The 13,104-nt window shown below is 43.4% G+C and overlaps 1 protein-coding gene across 1 annotated transcript in view; it reads right to left on the bottom strand.

Moving 5' to 3' along the window:
• Nucleotides 1-315: 315 nt before the first annotated feature.
• kcnh4a (potassium voltage-gated channel, subfamily H (eag-related), member 4a) overlaps nt 316-13,104 on the bottom strand; it is a 31,924-nt gene continuing 19,135 nt past the window's right edge. The window contains exons 7-16 of the mRNA XM_064988407.1: nt 12,746-12,953; nt 11,830-12,024; nt 9,447-9,646; nt 7,884-8,133; nt 5,986-6,200; nt 5,826-5,864; nt 3,727-4,109; nt 3,406-3,485; nt 2,084-2,160; nt 316-1,650 (exon numbers count right to left, since the gene is read on the bottom strand). Coding sequence (XP_064844479.1) covers nt 586-1,650; nt 2,084-2,160; nt 3,406-3,485; nt 3,727-4,109; nt 5,826-5,864; nt 5,986-6,200; nt 7,884-8,133; nt 9,447-9,646; nt 11,830-12,024; nt 12,746-12,953 — 2,712 coding nt within the window. The 3' untranslated portion in view covers nt 316-585. The remainder of the gene's footprint in view (nt 1,651-2,083; nt 2,161-3,405; nt 3,486-3,726; nt 4,110-5,825; nt 5,865-5,985; nt 6,201-7,883; nt 8,134-9,446; nt 9,647-11,829; nt 12,025-12,745; nt 12,954-13,104) is intronic.

Below are 13,104 nucleotides of genomic sequence, written 5' to 3'. Positions count from 1 at the left end.
AATGAGCACACACATTGGTCATATGCTGTAATGTCCAGACCGCTTGTAGAATGAGCTCCACAGTGTGTTCACAAACAATGGCATCACATAAAACCACATGTCAAAATAATGCTCATTAGGTGATGATACTTTCTATGTAAACACAATATAATGAAGGAAAGGGGTGAGGTTTGCTGTTTCCATGGCTGCCAGGTATCAATGTGATATGTCTAGAGATACCCTCCGGTTAGTAATACCTAACTTTCAGTTCACAAGAAATGCGTAATAAAACACAAAGATGAATATTTTTGTAAACTGAGTCAGCTTGTCTTCTTAATCTCTGCTCCATATCAATGATGTATTTACAGTCAAATTAAATAAACAGTACATCAAGTAGTAGTACAATCAGTGTCGATATTATGTAGTGTGATTGCTGTGTGGTGTACGTTTTAGACTGTAAAGCAATCATTAATTTCTCAGATGTAAACTCATGTAGCATAAGAGATGCAACCAAAACGGGAGAGTTGAGTTGATGGGCTCAGCGTTACTTTGCAGCAGTAATGTTCCAGTTTATTTATCTGGTCTCTGTGGGTTTCCAGACAGCTGCTAATGTGTCACCTCCAAGCCCCAGAGAGGCTCGACTTCCAGGACCTGCTGTGTGCTGATGTTGGTTTCCTGGGTCTGGGACTCTGCCTGCTCAGCTTCACTTTGCATCCTCTTAGGACTCTCCCTGCCCCGTGGATACTCAATGTTAGGCCCTCCACAGTATGGCCCTTGCCCTGCTGACTGCCCCATCAGAGGTAGGGATGAGTCCAGTGTGTGGACAGGGCTGGAGCCCACCAGGTCCTTCTTCCTGGCTCTGTTGAGAGAACCCTGCCCCTGGGTGGTCTGGTTGTGCGTCTGATTGTATGTTGGGCTGACAGACGTGTAGCTCCCTGACTGAGAGCTGAAGGTGGTGTGGAGCTGTGGTTGGCCGGTAGGGGTCAGTGAGACGTGGATAGGCGTTGGGGAGTTGACCTGGACACTCAGGGAGGGGTGGGACTGGCTGAGGCTGCCTGGGGAACATAGGGGACGAAAGGTACTGATGGTGGGGATGGAGGCTTTGAACTCAACTTGAGCAGGACCCGCACCTGGGAGTACTGGGAAGGCAGAGCTGAGATTCAGAAGAGATGGCACAGTCCGGCATTGGGAGTGGCCCATGTAGGGAGAGTTGGGTGTAGTTCTGGAGGTCGGGAAAGGTTTATACTGGGCTTCAAGTCCCTGACCAGTGGTTCTGCCTCTGTCCGAGCAGCACAGATGTAAACAGGATGACCTGGGATTGGACGTCTGGTGAAGGTGCTCAACCTCCACCATCTGACCCATGGCGGGACCTCTGCCCTGGGGGGGCACCCCACCGTAGGCCCACATGTTCCTGGCAGGGTGGCTGAGGGGGTCATGTTGTAGGTGAGATGGGTGAGGTCCAGCAGGCATCCTGAAAGGCACCCGTGTCTGCCAGTCATTGGCAGCAGTCATGTTGCTGCTGAGGTTGGGGTTAGGGGCCATCTGCAGGCCATAAGGATAGGTGGAGATGGCAGAGGGGTAATGAAACATGGTCACATGGGCCTGCAGGAAACACATCATCTCATGGAGCTCCTTGGTCAGGTTGGACACCTCCTGGTTAAGGGTATTCATCTGGAAAATAGATGGCATGCAGAATAATGAAAGCTATAATCTGTTGCTTGGTTGAATAGTAATTATTCCAAGGCTGTCTCTTTCTAGGTCAGAAATGGTAGAAACCAAAAACAAGCACAGTCATAAATTATCAGTCGGTGTTACGTGAGCTTTCAAATCTGGACCATCTCCAATTTAACAATCTTATCTTGCCTACATAGCCTGAGTGGTGTATGTAGTGCTGAAAGTGTGTCAGAGATGACCTGTTTTTTGACACTCTTTAGGGTACAGCGAAAGTAGAGTACGGAAAATGAAGTGGGAGAACAAAAAAGTTTGTGTCTCTTGAGCTCTTTCTACCTAGATGGAGCAAATCATTCATTTATCAGTTCATTGATACATCATTATGTTGGTTTATGTGTCCATTTATTCCGTCAATGTGATCGTATGTTCATACCTCTTTGCTTAGCTGGCTGATGTTCTGTCTCACCTCCTCTGTTTCCAGAAGTAAGTTGGCGCTCACCTGGAATGGGTCTATAAGGGGGATGGGATGGGAAAGGATGGATGAGATCAGTGCTTTCACACCCCACTCCAACATAAAGCACTTTGCTCAGACCATTTCATTTGTATGAAAAGCCTACTTGTACTGCTTTGGATCATTCTAAAAAAGCTATTTTCTGACCAATCAATTCAGTATCCTTGCCTAAAACACGTTTCTATTTACTGTTAGAAAACCACTGTTAAACCTATATGCATGTATTTTGGAGCTGTAGAGAGATTGCCAGATTCTAAAAAATACTAGATGTACAGTTTGATATGACCCCATGTATCTATCTTCTTAATGCCCAGCAGGACTTTGTTCTTGATCCTGACAGAGAAAATTTGCTTATGACTATTACAACATTTGCCAAGAAATGTATTCTTCTATTGTGGGCCTCTAATACCCCTCCTACATTTAAAATGTGGATCGACCAGATTGTTGACTTTCTCCCTCTTGAAAAGCTCACTTATGACCTCCACAAGAGACAGCCCAAGTTTGAAGACTCTGGTCTCCACTATTCAACTATATTTCAAACTGGACAGAGTGAACGGGGTGACTAGGGAAATGTGCAGATACATGTTGTGTAAGCTGCTGTAAAATCTAAAAACGAATGATTGGCTCGTCGTCTCAGCGAAGGCTAGAAATAGTTGATAAGAACCTTGATAGTGTTGCTGCAAGTTTTATATATGTTTTTTGTGTGTTTAAAAAATATATATATTTGTGAGTACGTGTAGGTATGTAGGATATGTGTGTGTGTATGGGTGTGAATGTATGTATGTATATGTGTACGTATGTGTGTGTATGTATGTATATGTGTACGTATGTAAGTATATGTGTATGTATGTATGTATGTATGTATGTATGTATGTATGTATGTATGTATGTATGTATGTATGTATGTATGTATGTTTGTATGTGTGTGTGTGTGTGTGTGTGTGTGTGTGCTTGTGTGTGTGTGTATATATATATATATATACAAAAAATATATATATTTTTTTTTATATATTTTTTTTTTAATTGTATTTTTGTATTTTTTATATGTTATTATTATATATTTTAACTTCTTTTATTTTTTTATTTTTTTTATAAGCCTGTCACATCTGTGAATGTGGAATGTGTTTTGTTGGTTGATTGAAAAACAAGAAAACTTAATAAAACTTTAAATTGAAAAAAAGAAAACCACTGTTAGAAAAATATATATTTTTGTAGTTAAACCATTGTTAACCTGAGACCATTACCTTTGCTATTGGTCTTTGCCTCGCCTTGATCCACATTGAAGTGAAAAGACTGCCCATTATCCTCAATTCCATCCACAACCCTAGAGGAGATAGGAAGAGAGGTTCATACTTAAGTGGGTTATGATTAAATATGAAGTGATTTTCAGTGAAATAAATTGAACTGTAATCTGTCTTTGCTATTATTACCAGGTAAATCCATTGGAAAATGTGATTTACCTTTTGGTTAGTGGTTATAGTCTTATAATCCTACAAAACTTAGGCTCAGGTACTAGGCTAATGAACGCTAGTAATTTTGATTGACACTTATGTCTCATTACTCACCTGGGGCTGAGGTCCAGAGGGCTGACACAATGTAGGGAGGGTATGAGCAGCTTGGCTGGCCTATGGGATGGGCTGTGATCTGTGACCATGTTGGGCACTGGGGCGGGAGTAACCTCCTCATTGGACAGCAGCTGAGGGGAGGGGCTACGGCCTCTGCAGCCCTGGGCTGGGGAGCGGCAGAGATGGAGCGCACTGACTTGTCGAAGCTCCTCCCCCAGCAGGCTGCTGAGGCCAGGGTGGCAGACGGGGCTGCTCAGGCCATGCATCAGGAGCAACCGTCCTTGGTGGGATGCACTGGTGGGACAGTGGCTCATGTCCTCACCAGACTCCACATCTTCTGCCTCCACAACAAAGGGAAGCTTGTGGTCCTTGTCAACTCGCTCCTGAGGGGCAGAGGGTGGGAGAGGAGAGGCATGAGTAACAGGTTCTCTGTAGTTCTCACAAACAACCATGCATGCCCTCCAGTAGTCTATTGCCAGTGGAGGAGAGAGAGTGATACACACAGAGTTAAATGTGATTTTAGCTGCCGGTAATGGGTAGCAGGGGCGTCATGCACTCTAAAAATCTGAGGGGGCACAGAGTATGCGAGGATGGCTGGGGGATTGTTGGGAGGGGGGCATGTTGGAGAATTGTAATATTTTCAAACACCTGAAACAGTTTTCTCCTGCAATCTAGAGCCATATAATTTTCTATGGAGTTGGCTTTAGCTAGCCAGCTAGATCCGTTCCCAATCTCCCAACCTCATAACTAGCTACCAAGCCATTTCAGGCTGTCAATCACTTTAGAGTAGCTTATCTAACTATCTTAGCTGGCATGCCAGCTGGCAAAGTTGGTCGACTTTAGAAAACCAAGCAATTACTAAGTGCACTGAATAATCTTAATCTTTCACCCACATTTTATCTGCAGATGCAGAGAAGCATATTTAGTTTCTTTAAAAAAATAACCACCAGACCAGTCAAGAGGTACACTTAGATTTAGAAAAATACTATATAAATACTATATCCTAGGCATGTTCGTGCAGTATATTGAGATTTGTGATTTACAACAGTCAGAATAACACGCTCTGGAATGTGTAGAATAGAATTAGGCATAATGTTTATGGTTCTAAATTGAAGGAAACATATGTTTCAGGTATTTAAAAAATGCGAAATAATCAGGGTCCAGCCCCCATCCGGACCACTCCCCCTCCATCCTCACCAACTTCGGCAACAAGAGACCGTGTGTAATTTCCTTCAAATCGCTGTTCTGCTACGAGTCAGTGCTGTTCCTCTCAATTAGGTGCACTGCCTACTTGGCATTTTCAGTAGGAGTTAGATTATTTAGCTGTTAATTGTTATTCTTCAGAGTGACATTTGTTCGGTCAGATTATTATTATGTTTATTTCTACCAGACCATTTTCACATTCTGGTAAATTACTTTTGAGAGAATCAGTTAACTCCCACGCACAATGTAGAATCATTAACATGTGGACACTCACATGTCATAGAAACACACATGCATGTGTACGCACACAAAGGCATATGCCTACTCCAACAGCCACACAAATACAGGAAAAAAAAACAAGAGACAAAATCAGCCTCACAGAGATACACACATAGTAAACACACTAATGACAGCCCTTTGTTAAGCTCTCAATAAAGGTGGCAAAATGGGGCCATGAGAGTTGCAATCCTGCTTCTTCCAGAGAGAAGATCTATCTGGGAATGGATGAGAACATTGCGTTCAGCCTTTTATCAAGTTATATGTTCACCTAAGAGGGAAGGGCAACGGGTCAGGGACCAGAACCCTCATATCAACCTCAATCATTTAAATGTCTCTGTCCCAGACCAAATATTCAAACACTTTGAAAAATGGAATAATGAGTCACAAAGACTATTCACATCTCAAGGTGTAAATATTTTATTTGGACATTTAGCTTAAAAGATTCTGGCTATGACTACAAATGTTCTGAGCTCTGATTTGTTGATAATGTGAAACTGGGACTATGTAGACGTGTTGGCTGTGGCTGTAGGAGCATCCCTGAGTTACCTGTCAGTAGCAGACTGACAGGTCATAGTAATCACCATCTGTAGTATAGTAATAAAAAGGGACACATTTACCTGAGAGAGCAGAGGGGACCGTGAGAACCTTGTCAGTCCCTGGACAGTGAGTCAGAATGAGTCACAATTCCATGACAGTTTACACAGTCCACATAGAGAAACTTTGAGTGAGTGATTGAGTGAGTGAGAGAGTGATTGAGTGAGCATGTGTGGTTCTCACCTCTGCCTCACTGCCCTCTCTCAGGTTGTAGGTGAGGTTGTGGTGGATATCAGAGCTGAAGCGACTGCCATACTCTGGGTAGAGGCCCAGGACCTCCCTAAGGGCACGGACACTGATGTGCTGCAGGTCACAGTAGGTCAGAGCCTTCACGTCCGCATTGGTCTTGATCACCTGGTCTTGCGCTGTCAGGTCTGCCCCAATCAGATCACCTTTGCCTAGAGACAGATTACCCAAATAATAATCTGAGTTGATTTGATTCTCCTCTCATACAGTATAATGACAACATCCATATTGCTGAGATAACAATTGAGGGATAAAGGAAACCAGCTCCCTATTCCCTATTTCATGGTGTTGTCCTCTTTGAGTACAGCGAGCAACATCCCCCGCTCTCTGCTTCTAAAACCAGACTGCTGTGGGCAGAGTGAGGTCATAAATTCCTAAGGAAGACCCTGCCTCATGGACACACAGTTATAGAGAGAAGTTTTCATGGAGCCAAAGGAAATCCTTCCACCTCACAGAACTTGAGGTACAAACAAATTTCAGGTTCCAGAGAAAGTGTAAAACATCTGTGAAGAATCCAGCTACAAACTGGTGCGTTTGGAACAACTTGGGAAGCTCAAGGGAGACGGTGTGGCACATTACCATATCGCTGTTTATATGATAGCCTCAGATATGATGTTTACATCTAATGGTTGTATAAGATGAATGAGTGAGGATGATACTGTTTGAATAAGATTATTGTGGACTGTTTAATGAAGAAAAATACAATTCCCTTTTGATTTGAACTAAATCAGAGGACTGCCGCTAGGAATTCGGCATCATTGAATGAGAAGAACGACAACCGCCGAAACATCCATTCTATAACGAATGTGACTCTGAACAATCCCCTCTAACCACAACCGAGGGAGGGAGAGAAACGGACAATTCTGCAAAACTTTTCACCAGCGATCAAGACGACACACTGAGCGTAAATATATATATATTGATTGCAATGAGTGAGCGTTCATGTGTAAGGTATTAGCATTTTAATTGTTATTAACTCTTAGTCGACCCACCATTGCCCCTCTGTCTAACAAGCTGCCATGTCGGTTCAGCCCACTAGGGCACATTCTATCCTTTCATGTAACCATATTTACTGTTTGTTTATGCATTTCTGTGAATTACTTAGTTTGTAACACATAAATGATTTAAGACAATTGATGTATGGATGACTCATCGTCAAGACTGGGTTCGTGCTGATAGCCAACAATTTACGACGTTTGGAATGAGACTAACGAGAGGTAAAATAAATAAATCATTAATCAGAAGACTATTGATCAGATATGAAAATATCTGAAAGGTTATATTGGGAAATTATAACTTTGTAATCTGAATACTTTCCTTGGTGCCCCCTATTTCCTAGTTATTTACAGTTACATGATGAATTGCTTTGATCGCGTTATACTAATTACAGGGAATCTTTGATAAAACTATGACTTCAATTGTTTTTTCATTTTACCTTTATTTAACCAGGCAAGTCAGTTAATAAAAGATTCTTATTTTCAATGACGGCCTAAGAACAGTGGGTTAACTGCCTGTTCAGGGGCAGAACGACAGATTTGTACCTTTTCAGCTCAGGGGTTTGAACAACCTTACAGTTACTAGTCCAACGCTCTAACCACTAGGCTACCCTGCCGCTCTAACCACTAGGCTACCCTGCCGATAGTAAAGACACGACACCTATATAGTGCACTGCTTTTCTGGCCAAAAGTATTCCACTATAAAGGGAATAAGATTCCATTTCAGACTCTGCCAAAGAGTTGATAACAGAGACGGAACGCCGACATGAGAGACAGAAAAAGGAAAGTATGAAAAGAAAGTGTACTCCAGAACAGGGAAGTGAGTTGTCTAAGACGTACCCAGGATAGCAAGGACCATGCCGCCCTTCAGCACCTCTAGAGACCCAGAGCAGACAAAGTAGTTGGCCTGCAGCGCGTCCCCCTGGCGGATGAGGTACTCTCCTGGAGCACAGAACGAGGTCTTGATGTGCAAGGAGAGGGAGCGCAGACACCCCCTACTGGCCCGCTCAAACACTGGCAGCTGCAGGATGTCCTTGTTCAGGTGCATGGCGATGTCCGCACGAAGTTCGTCTGGGAAGTCACGCAGCAGCTGACAGGAGGAGAGAAGGAGGACATCAACACCCACAATGCAATGGTTTTGTATCAGATTACAGAGGTACCAGAGAGGGACAGTGGTGTCCGAGGATGAAGGCGAAAGGAATGTAATGTGTCAGATGAGATGATAGACCGTAGAAACCAAGTTCAAGCCGATGAACACTGTGAGGAGAGCCAATCACCAGTTATTCACAAACAAGTATTAGATTTATTGTTGAAACACACACAATTCTCAGTGAGTATACAGTATCTTGTATTTTGTGTTGGACTCTAGCTATATTTTGGTTAGTGGCTACACACTTCAATGTACAGTAGTTGTTTTCATGGGAGCTTTCTTAGATGACTCAAATCTCTACATACAATGTGCACTGTAGATCTGTTTCACTAATGCTAGACTGGCAGTAGCACCAGCTAAGAGGTGTAAGAAATCTGCGAGATCTCGGGATCCTTCGTAGCGTCTGTTGTCGCGCCTTCAGCAGAGAATAAATGATGAAGCTGATGATGAGAGGGTGTAAATGAGTACCATCTTTTTTATTCCTGTGTCTCTGTAGTCTATAATGAAGATACTTAAACAAGGTTTTATTAACTTGTATTTATTCAGAGTAGCCCAAATGAGACCAGGGCCTCATTCCTAATGGTGCCCTAGGTACAAACACTTTGTCACAAACAGGAAGACAAAAGTGCATTACAAATAAAACAATGAGAATAAAAAATAACCACACCTCAACACCACAATTTCAACAAATAATACTCTAGAATCAATCGGAACAACTGCAATCCTAAACTGCTGTAGCGGCACCAAGGAATCAAGATGCCCATATTAGGTCTAAGCCCACCACTGTGAACAAAAGGAAGACTTTCTGAAAGAACCAATCTAACCCCATTGGGCAAAGACTGAGAGAAGATTGGGAAAGAAAGGTGGAGATGGTTTAGAATCCTCCATCCCACACGGAGACACGACGAGACCACGAGGCCATCTACAATACACACCCACACACTGTCAACACCATCTGATAGAAAGACCTTGGCAGTGACACAAAAGATGACTGTAGAAAATTAATGAACTACTCCCAACGTACGGTGTACTCTCTCTGAAAGGCTATTTATTTACATCGGAGAATATATAAAGACCAGTCTGTCAGTACAGTATGTTTGTCTACCCTAATGGCTGCATCCCAATTTTCCATCCTTATCCTAAAGTGTGCACTTGCCCACTCCTCATCGGGGATTTGAAAGCATTGGATCGTTGTAATCATTGGCCGGAGTTTGTTACCACCATTGTTAAATACATAGTGTCATGTGACCCACCTCATTGGCATTGATGCCGTTGTTGACAGACCAGGTGGTCTGGAAGTACTCCAACATCCTCTGTTTCAGCAGCTGGGGCAGACGGTGCACACGGATAAAGTCCTTGATGTCCTTCATACGCGTGTGGTAGAGCGAGCGCCGAGAGTACATGCGCTGGATGATGGCCGTCACGTTACCGAAGACCACTGCATGCATTAGGGCTGAAGGTCGGACGAGGAACAGGAAACACGGGGGTCAAGGAGTATTACAAGATTACTCCTTTGTGCTCAAAGCACATACATATGCAGAAGAGAGTCATACCCAGCCATCACCATGCCTTAAGACTTTTCTTAAGAGATTTAGTGAAGACATCTCGAGACATCTGAATGCAAACTCCTTCAGGATCGGTGTCCCGTCTGCGTGACGGTTGAGCTAACGTAGGCTAATGTGATTATCATGAGATTGTAAGAAACAAAAAAATATAGGATATAGAGGATATGGACCTATCTGATATGGACAGAAAGCTTAAATTCTTGTTATTCTAACTTCAATTACAGTGAAATAATACCATTATAGTTTTGAGGAGATTTTTTTGTCCATTAAAATAACATCAAATTGATAAGAAATACAGTGTAGACTTTATTAATGTTGTAAATGACTACTATAGCTGGAAACGGCTGATTTTTAATGGAATATCTACATAGGCATACAGAGGCCCATTATCAGCAACCATCACTCCTGTGTTCCAATGGCACATTGTGTTAGCTAATCCAAGTTGATCATTTTGAAAGGCTAATTGATCATTAGAAAACCCTTTTGCAATTATGTTAGCACAGCTGAAAGCTGTTGTCCTGCTTAAAGAAGCAATACAACTGGCCTTCTTTAGACTAGTTGAGTATCTGGAGCTTCAGCATTTGTGCAACCGAGCTGGAATAACACATTATGGCCTTTCTCTTGCATTTCAAAGATGAGGGTACAAAAATTAACAGATCTAATGGGTTATATTCTTCTACATTCCTTTCACATTTCCACAAACGTCAAAGTGTTTCCTTTCAAATGGTATCAAGAATATGCATATCCTTGCTTCAGGGCTTGAGTTACAGGCAGTTAGATTTGGGTATTTGTCATTTTAGGCAAAACAATTTTTTAAAGGGGCAGATCCTTAAGAGGTTTAAATACATGTCTGTAACTCATGTAATACATTTATGCTGCAGTAGTTTATGTGTCGGAGGCTAGGGTCAGTCTGTTATATCTGGAGTACTTCTCCTTTCTTATCCGGTGTCCTGTGTGAATTTAAGTATGCTCTCTCTAATTCTCTCTTTCTCTCTTTCTTTCTCTCTCTCGGAGGACCTGAGCCCTAGGACCATGCCTCAGGACTACCTGGCATGATGACTCCTTGCTGTCTCCAGTCCACCTGGCCGTGCTGCTACTCCAGTTTCAACTGTTCTGCCTGAGGCTATGGAACCCTGACCTGTTCACCGGACATGCTATCTGTCCCAGACCTGCTCTTTTCAACTCTCTAGAGACAGCAGGAGCGGTAGAGATACTCTTAATGATCGGCTATGAAAAGCCAACTGACATTTACTCCTGAGGTGCTGACCTGTTGCACCATCGACAACTACTGTGATTATTATTATTTGACCATGTTGGTCATTTATGAACATTTGAACATCCTGGCCATATTCTGTTATAATCTCCACCCGGCACATCCAGAAGAGGACTGGCCACCCCTCATAGCCTGGTTCCTCTCTTGGTTTCTTCCTAGGTTTTGGCCTTTCTAGGGAGTTTTTTCTAGCCACCGTGCTTCTACACCTGCATTGCTTGCTGTTTGGGGTTTTAGGCTGGGTTTATGTACAGCACTTTGTGATATCAGCTGATGTAAGAAGGGCTATATAAATGCATTTCATTTGATTTGATGTCGTGAAAGAATGAAGAAAATACTGCTAAAGATGTCTTAAAAACAACAAATGTCTTCAAGAAGTCTTATTAAGACAGCTTGTGTCTCAAGATGTCTACTAACACTGCCTCGCTTCCAATGAACTTACCCCCATGAGCATGATGCAGATGGACTTACCCCCATGAGTATAACGCAGATGGACTTACACCCATGAGTATGATGCAGATGCAGATGAACTTACCCCCATGAGCATGATGTAGATGGACTTACCCCCATGAGCATGATGCAGGTGGACTTACCCCCATGAGCATGATGCAGATGAACTTACCCCCATGAGCATTATGCAGATGGACTTATCACCCCATGAACATGATGCAGATGGACTTACCCCCCATGAGCATGATGTAGATGGACTTACCCCCATGAGCATGATGCAGATGGACTGATCCCCTATGAGCATGATGCAGATGGACGGATCCCCCATGAGCATGATGCAGATGAACTTACCCCCCATGAGCATGATGCAGATGGAGAAGATCTTCTCGGCATCTGTGTTGGCACACACATTGCCAAAGCCCACACTGGTGAGGCTGCTCAGGGTGAAGTAGAGGGAGGCGATGTAGGCACTGGGCATGGAGGGGCCGCCAACCGTACTGTTGATGTATGGGGTCTCCAACCGCTTCCCCAGCTCCTGCAGCCAGCCTGGAGAGTACAACAGGACAGAGAGAACAGAGGGAGGGATAAAGAGAGAGAGAGTGAGAGGGGGGGGACAGAGAGGGAGAAAATAAAGAGAGAGGGATAGAAAGAGAGAGAGAGTTTATTGTTCATTTTTATTGTGTATTTCACTTTTGTTTGTTATCTACTTCACTTGCTTTGGCAATGTTAACATACAGTATGTGTCCCATGCCAATAAAGCCCTTGAATTGAATTGAATTGAATTGAGGGGGGGGCAAGGAAGAGACAGGAGGAGAAAAATAAAAATTCTTTACAGGGATCTAATAGGAGACCAGTGAAAGAGTTTGGATTGTTTTTTCCTTTGTGTCTGCTTGACTGGTGATTCTCTCCATCCAGAGGTGATATTATAGAGTGTGAGGTATCCTTGCTGGGAGTAGTCTCAAACAGTCTCTGTCCATTGTCCTACACCTGCTGTGAGGTCTACTGGGAGGGTGTTATGGAGGGCTTGTACAGGGACCGAATGTGCAAAGGGGCCATAGCATCTAGCTGTCAGACAAGTTAAATAAGTTACTGTGTTACAGACACATTTAGAGAGAATAGCGGTCACACATGGCTGCTTCCCTATAGTAAGCCAAGGAGCTCAACAAAAGGAAACATTATGTTGATGTGTCTACTGTGTGAGAGTGGTCCAACAACCACACACAATATACAAACATACACACACAAACACTCACAAACAGGCGCTCACCTATATCCCAGGTGACAGGGTCGCTGCTCTCTATCTCCTTGCGGCCGATGATGTACCAGACGCAGGCCATCCAGTGTGCCAGCAGGGCGAACACAGACATGAGCAGGGTCAGGACCACAGCACTGTACTGGGAGTAACGGTCCAGCTTCTGGAGCAACCGCAGCAGCCGCAGCAAACGCACCGTCTTCAGGAGGTGGACCAGCGAGGTCTGGACAGGAGGTAACGGACATGTTTACACGCAACGATTCATGTAGAGATGACCGTTTGCATTGTGACATGTGTAAAGGCCAAAAGACGTTAGAGGGTTGAGTCATAGCCCGGTTAAAAGTCGTCAGACATCAAATACAGTATAGACGATC

Source organism: Oncorhynchus masou, chromosome 15 (assembly GCF_036934945.1).
Source record: "Oncorhynchus masou masou isolate Uvic2021 chromosome 15, UVic_Omas_1.1, whole genome shotgun sequence".
NCBI lineage: Eukaryota > Metazoa > Chordata > Actinopteri > Salmoniformes > Salmonidae > Oncorhynchus > Oncorhynchus masou.
The sequence above is the reverse complement of the archived record's forward strand: the minus strand, read 5'-3'. Positions and strand labels throughout refer to the sequence as shown.